We start from the raw sequence: 18,988 nt of genomic DNA on the forward strand, positions 1-18,988 counted from the left end.
AATGATTAGAGATTACATGAGTTCTGTTGTTGTTGTAATAACAGACTCCGTACAAGAATTACGATGGAATTTCTTCTATGTTACGACGTACTCTAGGTTCTAGCTTGGGTTTCCGTTCATGCTAATGATTAACTTATGCATCACAATTTTTTGGTTTTGTCTTTATTCAAATTTTTTTTTACGTTTGTTAGTTTTACTTCAAACTTTTATGTGATATGAGTGAGTAAGAATGAAAGGAACCAGAAAAGTAAAAAATTATGACTTTTACACAAGTATTTTGGAAAATATCCAAGAAAATGTCCAAAAATTGACTTTTCGAGCTTTTATTTGAATATTTCCCAAAATACTTGTACAAAAGTCATAATTTTTTACTTTTCCGGTTCCTCTCATCCTTACTCACCCATATCACTTAAAAGTTTGCCGTAAAACTAACGAATGCAAAAAAAAAAAAATGAATAAAGACAAAACCAAAAATTATTCTGCACAAGTTAATCACTAGCATAAACACCAAGTTTGAACTCAAACATGCCGAAGGTACCCTTATGTGGAAAATGCAACACAAGTGGCTAGATGAACAGTTCCATACTTCTCACAGAACAAACATGTCCACTACTCATATTATTACTGGCCATCAACAAAATGACCTACAGAAAAGTAAAGGAAGCAAATACATGATCTCTCTGTCCTAAGTCAACTCTTTTTGCATTCTGTTTTTCTCCACAGATTGCAAGTTCAATCACTTTCTCTCGTTATATAACATGTCATTTCGAAATTGCAAATCCACAAGTTGAGTAAAGACATGCATAAATAACGAGAGGAAGCAAAGACGTAAATAACAGACTGAAAAGGTATGGGGAGTACTCCAAGGAGATAATAGCGCGATTTCAGTATCGATCAACAGCACGGATGGGAATCAAAAGATCCTTATTTCAAGAAGCCAGAACTCGAAGATGAAGTGATTGGTGTTTTAGGATATGAACAATGACTGTTGCATAGTAGAACTATTGTTAGGATAGCTGCTACCGTGGGCTGACATATTGTCTGATTCATTTGGATACCTGTTGCGGTTAGGTCAAGCCGCTTTCATGTCCTTTAGAGTAGGGTCTCAATCTCGAGTAATAAGAAGCACCACTATAATCCCTGTGCAGCGCATCTAGCATTGATTTTAATTCGATAAGACCAACAAAAAGATGAAGCTAAATATGTACAAACAAAAAATAAGTGTTCAGAGTGACCTTTAAAGACTTGCCAACTGGTAATGACACCTTACCAGGGACACATGCAGAGAACGAAGATCTTGAAAATTTGATGACTAGATACTACCCTCATCCAAAACACAGTCAAGGACAAGTTGGACAAAAGAAAGAACTTAATACAGTGATCAGAAAGTGAACCCTAGATAAGTGTAGCAAATGTACATTGCCCTACCTTTCAGGAAACCCGAATTGCATGGGTTATCTTGTCAAGAACTGAAACTAGAAATTGCCAGTGAATAAGTGAGACCATCTTTGAAGATTGATACTTTTCAAGGATCACACAGATGCCATTCTTGAGTATCAAAGAGGTCGGAGCTCCTCATTTGGATAAATGAAAGGAATAGACACTACAGACGATTCAAATGGAAAGCTATACCACCGCGACTAGATAGACTTAATGCTCCTGTTTTGGCTTGTGCCAGTGTGACCTTACAGCAAGACGTTCAACTTTAACACTAGCACTAATGAGATGCTAAGAAAGTGCATTTTTCCGTGGTATGTTTGTAAGGAGTATTGTACGTGTTGACAAAGTTGTGGAACAGAACGATGACAGCCTAGTAATCAGAAGGGTGAAGAATACAAACTGATAGATGTTTACTGTGCAAGAACATGTAACTTAAATTTAGTAAGAAGCATATATATATATTTTGGAAAACAGGCCAACAGAATCGCTAAATTCTTAGGTAGAGAGATTACTGTTCTCACTTTATGGACCGCGATACTTATTGTTACTTTCTCCTAAGAAAGGATGAAAGCATCGTACAATAGTATGTACATTCACATTGGGGAAATCTACAAAGCACATGACTATATCTAGAAATGGAAACCAACCAAGGGGTCAAAAAGCATACGCGCCATATTGACCTTAGATTGCGTAGAGTTTCTTGTACTCATTGCTCATAATCTCTGAATCCGAAGCCATTGCAGAAACAGACCAAGATTGTGACTTGCTACTCCTTTCCGACCTACGGATGCTCCTCAAAGTATAAGACTCAATCCGGTGCATAACCACCCAATAGCACATGGTCCCCAATGTCACCACCATGACAATTGTGCCCGTAAGAATCACTCCACCCGCCAACAACCTTTCGGAACTCCCCACAACAATATATGACATGGCGAGGAAAGCCACGGACACTAGGACACAAGCCAACCACATGAGCTTGTTAATAACCGCCACCATTTGCTTCTTAGCCTTCCTCTCCACAACCACAACTGATGTCTGAACAACCACAATGGCCAAGGATATGAAGAGTGCAAGTGAATCAAAGACGAAGAATATAGTGAACGGTGCTTGAGCAGCGACTCTTGCTTCTCCCAGGGAGACTCCAGGAGGAATGTCAGTGGGGTCATCGGTGTACTGGCCAGGGATGGTGAAAATGGCAGCGAATGTAACGGTGGCGATTAGGATGGCGACTACAGTGGTGGAGTTGATGGCATTGTTGAGCCCTTCCTCGTGCATTTTGTTGAGCCTCTTGGCTATACCTTTTACGTGAGTTCGCGTTTGAAAAGTGTGCTCGAGCTGGTTGTGAACTTCATGTTTTATGTCGCTTGCGGTCTGTTTGAGTTCCCTGGCTGGATTTGTTGTGTGGCCTGGTCTCCTGGATTTTGCGCTTTCCACTCCATGCTGCTGTAGGATACTTGCAATTTCCGAATATCCCATTTTACTGGCGGTGTCAAGAGCAGTTTCTCCGGATCTGTTAATGGCTTCTTTGTTGATTCCATCGTGATGCAGTAGAGCCTGAACAATCTGCAGAAGAGATGAGGATCATCACAAGGATTTCCAGTTTTATGAAGGGGAGTGAATCTTCTTAAAAGCATTTCTAATTTCTTAGTTATTGCCATGCATATTGGGCCTATGGGAGACGCATATGACTCCAGTAGATATGAACTCCAAGAGACTGCAGTACAGAAGCACAGAGACTCTCAATGCAGGGTTTTCCTAATGATTCTAAGCATCGGATTCTTCGCATACTCCTGATAGTAAAAAACTATGGAGTTAAGTCACTTCATGTCGATAAAGTAGATTTGAAAAAAGCAAGAGTTGTTAGTAGCACGAAGCGGGGGTGGGGTGGGGGCAGGAGCGAGTGCGGGGGAGTGGAGGCATCTAGAAGCTCCTAAGGTTGGGAGCGCCTAAGGAGCATATATAAATTTTATAAAAATATGTATATAAAATATATCTTTAAATACTTAACCACTAAAGGAAAAGTGATACTTAATGAAAATTTTCCTGATCTTAAAATGTAATTATCGGAAGTTATATATTCTCAATTTGCAAAACTTCTTGACTAATATGATTCTTATATTCTTGTTTTCACAATGCATAACTCCCTTAAAAGTAAGGGAATAACTGCCTTAACGGCCTGATAAGCTCCCATCTTAGTTAGGAGCGAGCTCCCATCAAGCTCCCAACTTGGGAGCACTGATTTGAGCTCCGGTCTAGGAAGTGCACCCATTTTAGAAGGATCCTGCTACTAAGCATGAATAGTAAGCATATTTGCCAAATCCATCTCATGGAAGTAGTAAAAGCATTTTTTATGGCAACATTGCATCAACAATGTCAGAGAAATAAGTTCTCTATCGCTTCTGCTCACAGCATTCTATTTGAGCTGGGAACATCGTTACGTGAGGGCATTGTCTATAATTGCATTTTTTCCAGACAGTTTTCTGTACAACAATAAGGTCAAGCTGGGATTCTTTCCTCTTGAGGTGCCACTTGGGGTTTTAATCTGCATGCCAAGAAAAATTCCTTCATTTTACTAGCAGATTTCAAGACATGATTTTCTAGTGGTACTCAGCGATTCACATTTTAAGATACCGCCACCTCTCGTAATGGGTACTACTTTAATGAGAACATCTAATATGCATGAAGAAAAGGAAACAAAAACTAATAAGGGAGCAGCCTCAAGGGATATCCAGGATTCTTCCGCCATCAACATCCCGGCGACGACTACAAGATTCCAAGATCTACTTCACCTATATAAAAGAACCTCAACTTAGTAACCTTTAATGGGTGTCTAAGATGGGTGGATTGGGTACAGACCTAACCTTAGGACTTCATCCACCAAGTCACTGTACTCGGGCTTGAACCAACAACCTCAAGATTAGTAGGACGAATTTTAACCAATTGACATGCGTACAATCAATTAATTGGTGCATTGGCTCGAGTTCTTTCCTATATGTTTAAGCCATTGGTCCATGCCTTTCAAATTATTTAAAACGATTTTGTGAATTCAGCCATTTCCGCACGAATGGACTTTTTGAATTCTGAGGGGGAAACTTGTATTATTTACCTGTGCACGACCTTTTCGAGTCGCTATGTGGAGTGGAGTGTTGCCCTTGCTGTCAACCATATTTATCGACTCAGGATCTATCTGAATAAGCTCATCAACCACCTCCACACTCTGCCCCTTAACTGCCATGTGAAGAGCAGTCTGCCCCTTCTTATCCTTGTTTGACGCAATTCCTGGTTCTTTTCTCAATAGGGCCTTCACAATCTCCAAATGCCCATTTCTTGCAGAAGAATGCAAAGCAGTTTTGCCGTTGTTCCTCATTACGGGGGCCAGGTTGCTTCTGTTTTCCAACAGGAAATTGACCACTTCGATATGGCCCTGTGATGCAGCAGAGTGCAACGCCGTGGTGTTGGACTGATCAAATGTCATTGCAAGACCAGGAAGGGCTTCCATGAGTATCTTTAATATCTCTGCAACATGTTAGACAATCAAGTTTTCAGGAAAATATTTCAATCATGAGTACGAATCAGATATCAGAGATGACGCAACATAAGATCTCAATTTCACCAACAATTTGAGAAAAAGCTTCATTTGATATGAAGCATTGCAATAGGAGAACCCAAACTGAATCTGGGTTAAGTCTCAGCGATACACTTACAACCTACACAGTATAAAAGAAAAATGGATGATGATAATGGCAAAACAGTTTTTGGTAATGCCAAAACTTTTGGTGCATAAGAAACTTGATATTGAGTAAAATTTTGGCATTAACAAAAAGTTAAAAACTTAGTTGGCATTATCAATAGAAATGGATGATGATATAGTATGACTAAGGAAATGAGCCTCCCCGGCTGTAAGTTAAAAAATGAGTACAACTGATTAGATGAGTTTGAGTAAAGCAGAGAATATCGATTTCGGGATTTCTGTAACCAAATTCATAAGTCAAGATTTGAGCAAGGGCTGGGAATGTCCTTATGTTCTGATACGTGGAATGTGCATAAATGTCATCTTCCATAGCATGAGTTGCAACTTGGTTTGGTGTGTTTACATTGGCTTCAGAAGTACTGGTTAGTCTCTTTCATATGAAGTTCTTTTAGGCTTCATTTTGCCTCTACGTTGAATACTTATTACTGGAACTTTGTAGGATTTCAGGTCTCAAGACTACAGTGCCGTCCTCTACTGCCTGCCTCAGACAGGTGATGTTTCTCTGTCTAACAACTAAAATTCTCTGATGAGATACTGAACATCTAATTTGATGTAATTTTTCATGGTACTATTAATGTTCACTCCTATTGACTGAAAAATGCATACATCTATTCAAAAAAAGCTCACTAAGAGCAAGTCTAGCCGTTAGTGTCAAAATGACTTTGCCGGAGTTATTTTTTTTGACTTCCTACAGTGTTAAAAAGTAAAAAATAGCAAGGTTGTTGCCCAGATTCGTGCCATTTTGGGCACAATCTCAAATCTAGCCCACTAGATTAAACCCGTCTCATTTGTTTCGATGCAAGACAGTTGGCTTGAGTAACGTGTCAAAATTGGCAAAGTCGACGTTCCTGCTAAGATTGGTTGGTTAGGGATATGTGGCAGATTTGGCAAAGTCAAAGTTCCTGCTAAGTTTGGCACTAAAGATGACTTTGCCAGTTTTGGCAGCAAAGAATAGCAGCAGGTGGACTTGGATTTTGCAAAAAAAATTGCCAAATTGAGACTTGTTCCTAGTGAAGTTGGTTGTCTCACCCTCCCTCCACAGTGGAGGCGGAGGTTCGAGCCCCATGGGAGGCGAATTAGGGGTTCAGGGCAATGGACAGCCTCTTGACCCCCTGTTGACTAACATACTAACACCCCGTTAACCCCCGCTGGCCGCTGATTTATACAATATTGGGAAAAAAAAAAAACCCAGTATAGCAACCGGTGGACTTGCTCTAACGGAGTTAATATTTGAAAACACAAAGATATACTCCAAAAAAAAAAAAAAAGAAGAGGAAAATAATGGACAAAACCATACTCACCCAAGTCCCCTTGCTTGGCAGCAATGTGGAAGGCATCAAATCCATTCTTAGCTTTGATACCAGCAGATGCAAGATCATAATATTTTACCGTTCCCTTCACAAAATGGACATAGCCGTACTCAGCAGCAACATAAAGGGCAGTTTCCCCAGATTGATTCTGCTTGGATAGCAACTCCTTCAACTCATCATCTCCAGTATTGGTGATTATCTCCAAAGCCACCTCCAAATTCCCTGCTCTAGCTAAAGAATGCAAAGGGGTGTCGTCTCGTTTCCCCGTCAACTGCTTCGTCATCTTCTTCCTCCGGAAGCTCTGCTGCCTCGCCGGAGCCTCCATGACAGAAATCACTCTCACCCAAAAGAGATTAAAAAAAAAAAAAAAAATCCCCTTCTATATCTGAATCTCCATATCACCCAATTCTACCCAATTTTACACCTCCAGAAATTGACTTTCTGCTTTCAATTAAGATAAGATAGAGGGGATGATTACAGCACATGAGACATGAGGGTCTGAGTTGTGATACACAAAAGTCAAATTCTTACATCATACACAAAGAATATATAATCTGCATATCCCACAAAAAGGAGCTGTATATTCCATTCAGATTATTAATACCCAAATTGCTTGCCTGATTCTCTCAGTCCATATTTCTTTAAACAGTACACCATGAGAAGCAGGACCAAAACCCCATAAACTGCAGAAATAGCAACCAAAAATGTAAGATATAGAAAGAAATTTTCTTCTTAATTACCAAAAAAAAAAAAAGAAACGATGAAATTTTCTTCTTTCAACTTGCTATACAAAACCATCTGAAAAAGACAGGGAAAGGGAAACTGGGTATTTCCATAAGATCAAAAAATCAGCAATAGAGAATAAGAAATTTATTGAAATTTAATGATGTTCACCTGGTTTTGGGAAGAGCAGTGCCTATCCAATCATTCAATATTTTTCAGAAACTGGAAAGAGAAATCCCAGATAAGGCATTAAAAGATCATGGGTTTGTTTCGGAGGGGGGACACGGATGATCCTTTCTGTGATTGAAGATTTCTAGTTTTGCGGGTGCCATTCACATGTTGGAGAGGACAGCATAGAAAGAAAGAAATGGAGAAAAGTATGAGTGGGGGTTGGAAGGTTTTTCTAATGCAAGGAGGACAAGGGAAGTGGAAAGGAGTGGACAAACGAGCTGATAGTTACTACTAGCCATTGCAATCTTACAAGAAACATCGCATGATCAAGTGCTACTTGCACATGCAACATGGCAGAGTTCAATTCTTCGAAAACAAACTATAATTTAAGTGGGAATCACAATAGTGGGTTACTGTGATAGTCTCTTCCGATAATTTAGTCAAGTGGACGTAATGGCCCAAATACCTCAGTTATTTTAAAAAAAAAAAAAAATGATCAAGTGCTACCAAGTGTGATAGATGAACAAAGACAAAAATAAACGAATAGAAAGTGGTGCCACAGGAGAGGTGGAGTGGTAGTGGGCACCGACTACTGAGTAGTCAAAACTAATACTCCTACTTGTTATTTTGGCTTATAAATGACCAATATATAATATGACATAATAGTCCTAATTACACACTTCCTTATCAAGAGGATAAGAAATTGGAAAGGTCTAGGAATACATCTTCTGGATACAATTGTGTCCGAAACCGTTGAATGTCTGTCGGTCCATATGCATCCAACAATTTCGAACACGCTTTTATTTTAAAATCGTGTTCGTATCATTACTCGGTACCCACTACCTACTAGTCCCTTTCTTTTTGTTTAGAAGGGAAAGCCAAAAGTAAGTGATAATTTGTCTTTGGACACCTAAGTGGTGTCCGACTGGTTAGTTCCTTATATGTCGATTTAAATAATTAAATGTAAGTTTGATTTTCTTATAGAGTTTTGCAAATTTATTGAAATTTAAGAAGATTCCGTTGCAGAGTTTAGGTTAGAAATTACAATCTCAAGTTATCCAATCAAACTACTAAATGCAAAATTAATTAATACGACCCGTGTAATTGCCCATGACCCGCATAAAGAGGTTCTATGAACATGTGCCGTGTGGTTGTGAATGTGGTTAGGCACCACGCGATAATGTCATTGGTTGCTTGTAGAGGTAAAAAAGTTAGAAAATAAGAAAGCGATAGGAGTATTGGAGTTGGGACACACACAAACGTTATGAACATACAAAAGTTATGTTTGGTCCATAACAACATAGTTATGTGAGCCCACAACTACTTGTATGGAGTCTATGTAAATTTGTGGCAATGCCGTCAGATCAAGAAGATTGTTGCCTATCGTGGAGATATTTGGACACCACGTGACTGTACCAACCGAATGATTACTCGAGTGAGTGAATAATTTTTACCAAAAAAAAAGGTGTATGAATAGGAACATGTGAACATAATTACTCGAGTGAGTGAACAAGTTATGGGTACATATGAACATGTACATATGAGTTTTGTGGGGCTCATTTTGGGTCCCACAAAGATGATTCGAACCGCCCATTATTTTGAAAATATTTTTTTATGGAGCCCTATAAAAAATCAACTCAACCTGATATCGGTAAGGTTTTTTTCGGAATTTGTAAGGGCGAAACTACTTAACTGCTCCGTTTCGCCCCTATAAATTCAAAAAAAATTCTTACCGGATACCGGGTTGAGTTGATTTTTTACAAGACTCCCTAAAAAAATATTTTAAAAATAATGAAAAATTTGAATTATTTATGTGGGACTCAAGGTAGGCCTTATAAAATTCATATGTACATGATATGTATATTCCATATGTACTCATAACAATGCACGTATAAATAACAGAAAAGTTATACGTACCGACGGTGGACGTAGGGAAACCATACCGATTGTCGCGCTTGGCCTTTTTCGGCCACTGGACTGTCGATCCGAGCCGTCCAATTTTTTTTTATAAAAAAACGAGGGGCTTTCGTGCGGGAATCAACGGCATCCGACTTGTGATTCGTGTATATACAAAAAAATATGGTGTTTAGATCAAACACCTACACACGTCGGATGCCGTTGATTTCACATGAGGCCCCTCGTTTTTTTTTTATAAAATTTTTAGACGACTCGAATCGGTTGTCCGGTGACCGAAAACGGCCCGACGTGGCCGTGGGTATGATTTCCGTACGCCCACCGTGAGTACCTCTAGCAGCTCTCTATAAATAATTGGATCCTAGAAAAGAGAAACAAAAAAGGGGCAATTGACTTTATTATGAGTACGTGGTCAAGCCGCCATAGAGTCCCACATGGGTTTTCTGTTTGGGCATTTTTTTCAAGGGCCTTTTGACGTATACTCTCTTGCTTTTTGAAAAGTCTTTATGTTCTTTAATTTGAGAATTCATCCACTGCTCCGCTCCATGAGTTCTTCTTTTTTTTTTTTTTTTTGCCAATATTATATACATTAATAGGGTTAGCGGAGTGGTAGTTCACAAGGGGTTGCAGTACTTTTAGAGACTATCCATGTAGTTGAATCCCTAATGTTCACGACGGGATTTGAACCCTGACCTTTCACATGGGAAGAATAAGAGTTACCAATTAGAACAGGAGCCTATTGGATAGAGAGAGGGAGAGAGAGAGGAAAAAAATTATTGAAAACCTTGCACAAAGATAGAGTCCAAAATCCAAATCCTAAAGCGAACAAGGTCATATGGATCAAAGGATCGATTTTATAGGACATCACTTCTCGGGCAGTTTGACGAGAAAACTTTTGTTTTTTTGGGCCACTTGTCGGAACTAATTCAATGAAATGATCGGTTCCGTAGATATTGTAGAGCTCATCAAAACAAACAAATCGGAACTGAATTTTGGTTGTTTTGGTCCATGTTGTGCAGAACATCTCAGTTTGATTTGACATTTTACTTTGATCACGCACTCATTGATCTCCATAAATACGAGGTTAAACCACAGATATGCGTTTCGTTTAGATCAACAGTCTGGACGAAACCTATTATTGAACTACGTTCGGGAAGTGACCGGAAAATATGAAACTGCACGTGTGCATATCTCCGGCAAACTGCAGAGAAGCCATCTCCGATTTTGTATGAATTCCTAAACGCGCTTACGTTGGACTTTGAATTTTGTAGGGAAAAAGAAAAGTTATGTTTTCCATCATGATTTTATAATCTTTAATAATCATAAAGTAAAATTCATTTCTTTAGTTTTCCAGTCATTTTTTTTTCTTTTTTTCTCCGAAAAACTCTTTACAATGTTCATGATCCAAAAGAAAAACAGTCACGTAGCTTTTCGTGAATATAGTTTACGGAAGTGAATCGCGTCCGTCCAAAATGTGTTGGACAGTCCGGATTTTAATGAACCTTTTTCAGAAAAGAGTTGAACTTTTTCCGGGAATTTTTTTTATTAATATCCGGACGATCCAATGCCGAAACAGACGGCTGACATCAAGCGACTCCGTAAATTACCTCTTTACGGCGGCTCCGTGAATAAGCCATACTCCATGATCCAAACACATCCTGACAAAAATAACATGAGAGTTCGAGTAAAAGAAGCTAAATTTGGTTTCTGCTTTTGTAATGCGAAGAAAATGAATAGGCATTAGCAAAAAGAAACCATTAGTTGTTTGAGAATAAATTCTCTAGTTGTTTTTATGCTTCCAAACTTCATTTTCAATTTTCTGACATATATTTGGGAGACTCGTCGTTCACTGGTACGATACACTGATCGCTCTGTGATTGTGAATGGGGAATAAGGCAAAACTCTATTCGACGGAGGGCAGGATGCAAACGAGTTGGGCTGAGTCAAGCTGAGCCGAGGTTCGCAGTATTCAAGCTTGGCTTGTTTACTTTAGGCCTTGTTCACTTCAAAACTTTTTAAAAAAAATATTTCTCAACTCAATCATTACTCTCATTTCTCTCTCCAACTTTTCAATCATTACTCTATTTTCTCACTCTATTTCTCTCCATTTTTTACCCCCCTCTCTCTCCAAACATTATCCTCCTATGATGCACCGACACAGATACGGACATCGAAACCGACACCGGAACACTGAAATTCTAAAAATTGGGGACACGGACACGGCCGGGGACACGCCACGTGTATATGCATTTATTTATTTAAATAAATAATTATAGTTTAACACCCAGAAATTTAAAAAAAATTATAATTTGGCCCCAATTTTTTTTAAAAAAAATTACAGTTTGATCCCTAATTTTTTTAAAAATTACAGTTTGGCTCCCAAAATTTTTAAAAATTGTAGTTTGACCCCTATCGTGTCATCATCGGTGTCCCCGCAGTGTCCCCATCGGTGTCCCGCCGTGTCCCCAGTAGTGTCCCCCTCAAAATTTAATATTAAAATATGAGACACGCCACGTGGTGTGTCCAGTACGTATCTCCGATGTGTCCCGCCGTGTCCCCGTGTCCTGACACTGCGATTTGTCGACCTCTAGAGGTGTCGCTGCTTCATAGTTATCCTCATTCTCTCTCCACTTATTTTGCAAAAACACTACTCATATTACAAACCAAACAAAGCATTAAAAGATCCAAAAAAAACTCGAGTCAAGTTCGGCTCGCTTGTAAATGAGCCGACCCTGGTTCATTTGCTTAACGAGGCTCTATGAACAAGTGAAACCTATACAAACGAGCCGAGCTTTAGAGTGTTGAGCTCGGCTCGTTTTGCTACACGAGCCTAAAACTCAAGGTGAAGGTCGACTCAGTTACTAAACAAGCTGAGCCTTAACTAGTTGAGTCTCGAGCTACTTGTGAGCAGCTAAATTCGTTTGGAGGCCTAACGCCACATATTCATATGCTTTTTATAAGCACCCAGCAGCTAAAGAAGTAACTACTTACCGCAACATTCTGTCTGGTCCAAATATGATCTTTTCAAAGCCTGCAAATCAAATGCTCATCAGAATTTCACCAAAAAGATTTTTCACCAAACTTAGTTTACAGCACTCACAAGTAGGTTGAGAATTCAGAACTGAACCTGCAAGACCATGGTATTTTTCCATTTGCAGAGAAACTCGCACTTCGCTAAAAAAAAAAAAAAGGTGCAGATTTTTTTTTGCCAATATTGTATACATCAGTGGGGATTAGTAGGGTGTTAGTAGGTTAGTTCACCAAGGTTTCAGAGGCTATCCATAGCCCTGAATCCCAAACGTCTCGACAGGGCTCAAACCCTACCGGGAGATGCCCACTGGGCTAGAGCCTATTGGCGCAGATTTTAACAACATGGAGTACAACGATGTGATACTCAGCAGTCAGCTCTTTTCCATTAACAATTCAGAGCAAGTAAGATTCATACACTAATTCTGTCTGTCATCGCACCATATTTCCTCAACAAAACCGAAATTCATCGACTCAGCTCTTTCCCATTAACAATTCAGAGTAGGTAACATTCATACACTATAATCCGTTTGTCATCGCGTCATATTTCCTCAACAAAACCGAAATTCATCTACGTCAATGAAAATCCATCCAAATTTGGAGGTATAGCATTAGCAGTACAGAAAGACTCTTACATAAACTGCACCACCTTTTCCTTCTCTTTTTCCTTCCTTGAAAAGAAAAGAAGGCAAAAGAATCGTTGGGGCCGACGTCAAAGAGCATAAATCGGATTCACCTCCGTATCAGAATAATCCGAGTGGCGCCACGAGTTAGTTCCACTCCTCGAGAACTTCTCTCTCTTTCTCACCTTCCGAGTCCTCTTAGACTTCACCACGTAATAAGTCATCGCGCCAAGGATCCCGCCCATTATAACCCCGCCCACGACGGTAACAAAAATGGCGCCCCACTTGTGGTGCCTCCCGACGACTATGTAAGACGAGGCGATGAATGCCACCGAAGTGCAAACGGATGCCAACCACATCAGCTTGTTGATCACTTCCACAACCCTTCTCTCTGATTTTATCTCCCCTCTCACAACCGTTATCTGGACCAGAACAACTGCCAAGGACGTGAATAGGGCGACCGCATTGAATATGAAGAAGATCTTGAAGGACACGGTCCCCACCATCACCGCTATGCCCTGGTCATTGTCCCCTCCGGGAACCGTGAAGATGGCGGCGAAGGCCACCGTGGCGAAGAGGACGGCCACCACGGTGACGGAGTTGGTGGCGTTGTTGATCCCTGCCCGATGGAGCTTCCTCAGCTCCTTGGCGATCCCGGTCATGTTCTTGTTGGTCTTTCGGGCTTGTTCCAACTGGGTGTGGACGTCGTTCTGGATTTCCGTCACGGTCTTCCGCAGCTCATCCCTCGGCTGGTTCAACTCGTTCGCTCTGATGGCGCCGAAACGGTATAGGCAATCTTTTATCTCTGCGATTTGCTCGGAAAGAGGAAGCCCTTCCGCAATGTCGAGGGCTGTTTTGTGGTCCCTTGTTAGGGCATTGACGTTGGTGTCACGGAGGAGTAATAGCTCGTTTACTATCTGAAGTGAAAAGAAAGATGCCTTCAAATTTGTCTTAATGTTCATATAAAACTCTAAAAAGAGGTGGTTGGAAAGAGCAATAAACCAAACCAGCTTACAAAAATGAAACAGTCCCTCCATAACCAGTCATCCATAATATCAAATAAATCTTAGGTCCAAATCGAATTTTTTTAGAAAGAAGATCTGGTCGATCCGGAATAGATTGGTTAAACATTATATTAGGGAGCCTGGTCTTGACTCTTCTGTGTGGAATTCTTTCGCGTTCGGCTCTTCGAATTACTTGTTTTGAAGTGCCTTGTCTTCAAAAAAGTGCCTTGTCTTCTATGTTTATTGAGGTTTTCTTGGTTTACATGTTTTTGGTTCCTAGATCCTTTGTTCCCATCAGAATGATCATGCATGAAGAAACAAAGCAAACTCCTAAATTTTGTACTTTTACATTATAACATGATGTTAAAATGTGATTTTGTATGATTGTTGATTAAGATGAAGGTCGAACAATATTCTTTCCAAATCTCCGTAAACCCCAAAACTCGGATGTGTACTAGCTGCTAAATCTTCTAAGTGCGATTTATGGGGTTGAGAGGTTTAACCGAGTTCATCCTCAAGGAATCAAGTTTTCAGGCTTTTACATTTGGCTAGCTGAGATGAATTTCGACCCCTAACCATAATTACCATGATTATCAAGCACCAATTGATTAAAAGCAAAACCAGCTATGTATAAAGGTTATATCAGTCCGAGCAGTGAAGAAGATAAGTTGGCTTATATCGATATTGAGGTGGCAATATGAATGAACGGTATACCTCTGACCGCTTCTTCCTGGTGGCTACATGCAATGCTGTGTTTCCAAACTTGTCTGGGAGCATCACAATGGCTGCATCTGCTTGAAGAAGCAACTTCACCACTTCACAACTAATCCCTTTGACAGCCATATGCAAAGCAGTCTGTCCTTTCTTATCAGTTCTTCTTGCCAATTGTGGATCCTTATCGAGCAATGTTTTCACAATATCCACGTGACCCTGTCTAGCAGCTAAGTGTAACGCGTTCTTCCCGTTGGACCTCGATATCTCTAGCAAGCTGGAATCTTTTGACAGTAGCTCGTTAACCACGTTTATATGCCCTCTTGAAGCTGCTGATACAAGAGGGGTGGCATTCGATTGTGCTACTGTTTTGCTTAGATCTGGGTCATGGTCTAATAGTATCTGGACAATGGCTGCAAAAAAAGAAAAGAGTCACCAAACCATGCAGGCAAACAATCTGTTAACGGAAAAAAGAATTGACCAGCTTTTCTGAATTCAGTGGCGGTTCTGATGAAGCCAGCGGCATTTACATGGTACACATTCTTTTATTTTTTCAAAATTGACACGCAAAGTTGACAAACATTGTGCAGTTTTCTTCACAACAATTTCAGGATTCCATATGGATCGCAAGAAACAAAGCCATGAGATAAACAAAGGATTCAAGATATACAGACCACAATGAATTGAAATGCACTTAAAGCACAACCCAAGGGGAAATAAAAGTTTGATGACTGAATTAGATAAATGACCGATGAAGCAAAGGATTCAGGATAAAGATAATAATGAAACAAAGTGCACATATGACACAAACGAGGGGAATCAAACTCGATAATCTTGCCCACAAATCTTCGAAAGCTAGTCGATGCCATTTTCATTGTTAACTACCAGCTCAAAATAGTGCAAGAGGAGTCAGATGATGCAGTAGTAACAAAGATGTACAGATAAACACAAAATATTGTACATACATTCATATGTTCTTGCAAATATCTTGGCCACAGATTGGAGCAACTCAAGTTAAAATTCCATACAAAACCATATGAGAAAGATAAAATGGAAAATGCGTACCACACTAGGGCAGTAGTTAATGCGCAAAAAACGCATTAATTGATATCCATGCAATTGATTGATATATATGAAAGTGTATTGAAACTCAATTTTTATTTTTTTACTTTTACATCATATATGCATTATCCATTGCATAGTGGGCTATGGTTAGCCAAACCAACACAAAATAGAAATCACTCAGTACCTTGGTGACCTTTACTAGCCGCAATATGCAACGCATCAAACCCCGACCTGTTCTTGGCCACAATCCCTTCCTTGGTGGTATACGGCAGCAGCACCTTCACGACTTCCACGTGCCCCTTCTCCGCTGCCGTGAACACCGCCGTCTCTCCTAGCTCGTTCACCTCGTTCACGATCGCTGACCGGATCTCCGCCACCTCCGCGTCGAACTCCGCCCCGCTCAGGGTCCTCACCATCTGCTCGTCAATCTCCCCCAGGATCTGCTTCACCGCCGCTACGTCCCCCCTTTGCGCCGCCAGGTGGAGCTCCGTGTCGTTGAATCGCCCGGTCACCTGCTTCACGTACTTCTTCCTTGCTGAATTCGGCTGGTCCATTCGCTTTCCGGAATTCGAGATGACCAACGATTTTTCGGAATTCGACTGGTCCATTCGTTTTCCGGAATTCGAAATTACTAGCGATTTTCCGGAATTCGATTGATCCATTCGCTTTCCGGAATTCGAAATCAACAGCGAATTTCCGGAATTCGATTGGTCCATTCGCTTCCCGGAAGTTGATATAACTAGAGCCGGAGCCTGAACCGCCCTAGGAGACGGAGAAGGCGTCGAGGTTAGTCCCATCTCGAGATCCCTCTCTCCTCCTTCTGCACAATTAAACAATGCGTTGCAGAAGAAGAGTAGTGCTATGATCACGAATGTATAGATACAGATATAGATATTGACACACATGTGTTTAGAATTGTTTGATGAACGTGAAACACGATGCACATGGAACGTGCATGCATGAACTCAAATGTCCAAATATAGATATGGACATATATGTGTTCAGAATTATTTGATACATGTGAATCTCACACAATGTACATGAAATGTGCACGCATGGACATACATGCCTAGATTTGCGTTCAGAATCACCCATGAATCGAATGTGCATGCAAACACATCTGTGTCTGAATCGGTGCCGAAAGCATTTTGCATTGTGGAAAAACGTAATGATCGGAAAAAGGAATTCAGAAATTCTAACCTAACAAACGATAATGTAGCGCATTCATCATATCTAAGATGGTGTAAGCATGCATAGAAGGTGAAATAGGGGGTACCTTCATCGATGACGGAAGTCATGTTTAAGATCGAGAAAATGAATATAGTCCTACGAATTCATTGTCTGTACGTATATATTTACGTGTGGGAAAGGCCAATTGAACCGGAAAATATAGTGGTGGTGGTGGTGGTGGTGCCGCCGTGGTGGGGTGGTGGTTTTTATACGTTCGGGGAAAGCATGGCCGCGGGGCCAACTATTTGGTGGCCATGATGATGGGCTTTTAACAACGGATCTTTTGTGCATGGAGTCTTGAGTCATCCGAAATTGGGATGTTGCCTCGTTTACGAATAATTATCAGGTGCCCAAGACACCGCCACGGGTCGAGATCCTCTCATATGATACGATGATATCTCGATCACATGGTGTCGTAGCGCATCCATTAGGAAAGAGGCAAAATTCTACATCATAGTTTTTGTGACCTATGTGTAAGTTGAAGAGTTGCACGCTCGAGGACTCTTCAAATTTTGATTTTGTTTAATCATTTTTATATTAAAGGACTCACTTTGTGTTAAGGAATGTAAAGTCGATGTACAAAATCTGGGACATCCTACGATTACGGACAGTCAACCCTCATTCATCTTTGCTTGATTTGTTTTCCTTTTTCATAGGAATGTAAATAGGCAATGACAGAGTACATCCACTAATTTAGGATCTAAATCAGTTTATGTAGTGTATATAAACTTCCTTTTTTTCAATGAATACATGTGGACAATTTTACCACTTCTCACTTTGTTCAAAATTTTAACAATTTATCAATAATAAACATTTTAAGAGTGAAGAGTGTTTTCTTTCTCTTCAAAGTTGGAGAGAGAGAGAAAGCTACACAAAAATAGTGTAACAAGTTTGCTATTTTCCTTGGACGGTAGAGAGAGAGAGAGCTACACAAAAATAGCGTAACAAATTTGTTATTTCCTTTGGACAATATTTTGCTTATGTGAATGTTCAAATGTAGTTTGGTTTTGATTTTGTAAGCACTCCTTTGGAAATGCTCTTACGTGAGTAAAAAAAAAATCGCAATAATTTCATTCAACAATATGAACCATTCGCCTTTTTTTTTTTTTTGTAGTTGATGCATTTATCATCTATGCGAATCAAATAGATATGAACAAAGACTTGGTCGGACTCTTGGCGTCCATTTCTCTTGTGACAAAATTTGCTTCGTTCAGATGGATAAAGATGTCCAATCAACTGAAAATTTGCATGGATGCCAGATTCATCAAAGTCTATAATGAACGGGCACTAGACGACTGCTTGGGGCCTCCAGTTTTCAGCACAATTATAGGGCCTCAAAATATCGAAATATATTAAATATTATGTATGTGCAATATTGTACAAGTGGTAAGTTCTTTGCTCAGTCACCATAAGTTCGCAAGTTTGATTCCTACTCCTTCCATCTTTTTCACAAACAATTGTTCAAGTCGTAAAAAAAAAAATGCTTTAAAACTGTTGCATTTAAGACTCACGCAATCTACCACTAAGCCAAGTGTAAATTTGGTTTCTTTTATCGAACAACTAATATATATAGAAAACACGAGAAGTCCTATTTTTTAATTTCTCCTAGGGCCTCAAAAATCTGGACACGGGGGTTTTGCTGTGCCATGAGGCACAGTACCCCCTACCCAAACCCAAACGGTACCGTTTTGTAGGAAAAAAATTCTTAAGCTTTCTTATTTGCAATCCTGTGGAGCAAAAACGTGATTATAAAAATTCTAGAGATAAAATTTAATTATGTCTATTTAGAATAATATGATCAGAATGATAAGATCTTCACACTGGTTCAAACGGATTGAATATTGAAGCAGTTAATTTTTTAACTATATTTTTAGTATATAAACCGTCTAAAAAAATTAAAAAAATTAATTACTCCAATTTTTAATCCGTTTGAACAAGTGCGAAGATCTTATTATTCTGGACATATTATTCTAAAAAGACGTAATTAACTTTTGTCTTTAAAGCTCTAATAATCAT

General features: G+C 39.8%; 2 protein-coding genes across 2 annotated transcripts; both read right to left on the bottom strand.

The window, feature by feature from the left end:
- Positions 1-1,877: 1,877 nt before the first annotated feature.
- On the bottom strand, positions 1,878-7,948 carry LOC131325905 (ankyrin repeat-containing protein At5g02620-like). The gene is made up of 4 exons (XM_058358392.1): positions 7,399-7,948; positions 6,496-7,187; positions 4,550-4,959; positions 1,878-3,006 (listed from the first exon to the last, which is right to left on the bottom strand). The coding sequence occupies exons 2-4, from the start codon at positions 6,827-6,829 to the stop codon at positions 2,122-2,124; spliced, it is 1,629 nt and encodes a 542-aa protein (XP_058214375.1). The 5' UTR covers positions 6,830-7,187; positions 7,399-7,948; the 3' UTR covers positions 1,878-2,121.
- Positions 7,949-12,703: 4,755 nt separating this feature from the next.
- Positions 12,704-17,432, bottom strand: LOC131327033 (ankyrin repeat-containing protein ITN1-like). The gene is made up of 4 exons (XM_058359997.1): positions 17,019-17,432; positions 15,927-16,562; positions 14,681-15,090; positions 12,704-13,879 (listed from the first exon to the last, which is right to left on the bottom strand). Exons 1-4 carry the CDS (start codon positions 17,038-17,040, stop codon positions 13,052-13,054), a joined length of 1,896 nt encoding a protein of 631 aa, XP_058215980.1. The 5' UTR covers positions 17,041-17,432; the 3' UTR covers positions 12,704-13,051.
- Between the last annotated feature and the right edge of the window lie 1,556 nt (positions 17,433-18,988).

The sequence above is a fragment of the Rhododendron vialii genome, chromosome 5a (genome assembly GCF_030253575.1).
Source record: "Rhododendron vialii isolate Sample 1 chromosome 5a, ASM3025357v1".
NCBI lineage: Eukaryota > Viridiplantae > Streptophyta > Magnoliopsida > Ericales > Ericaceae > Rhododendron > Rhododendron vialii.

What these genes read in the sequence shown, in the direction of transcription:
- LOC131325905 (XM_058358392.1), bottom strand. Translation starts at nt 6,829, where the DNA reads ATGGAGGCTCCGGCGAGGCAGCAGAGCTTCCGGAGGAAGAAGATGACG. An exon ending in TGCCAAGCAAGGGGACTTGG is followed by an intron (nt 4,960 to 6,495) that starts GTGAGTATGGTT and finishes AACATGTTGCAG; the next exon opens with AGATATTAAAGATACTCATG. An exon ending in CTCGAAAAGGTCGTGCACAG is followed by an intron (nt 3,007 to 4,549) that starts GTAAATAATACA and finishes TCTCTTCTGCAG; the next exon opens with ATTGTTCAGGCTCTACTGCA.
- LOC131327033 (XM_058359997.1), bottom strand. Translation starts at nt 17,040, where the DNA reads ATGACTTCCGTCATCGATGAAG. An exon ending in GACTTCCGTCATCGATGAAG is followed by an intron (nt 16,563 to 17,018) that starts GTACCCCCTATT and finishes TTAATTGTGCAG; the next exon opens with AAGGAGGAGAGAGGGATCTC. An exon ending in CCAGGAAGAAGCGGTCAGAG is followed by an intron (nt 13,880 to 14,680) that starts GTATACCGTTCA and finishes TTTTCACTTCAG; the next exon opens with ATAGTAAACGAGCTATTACT.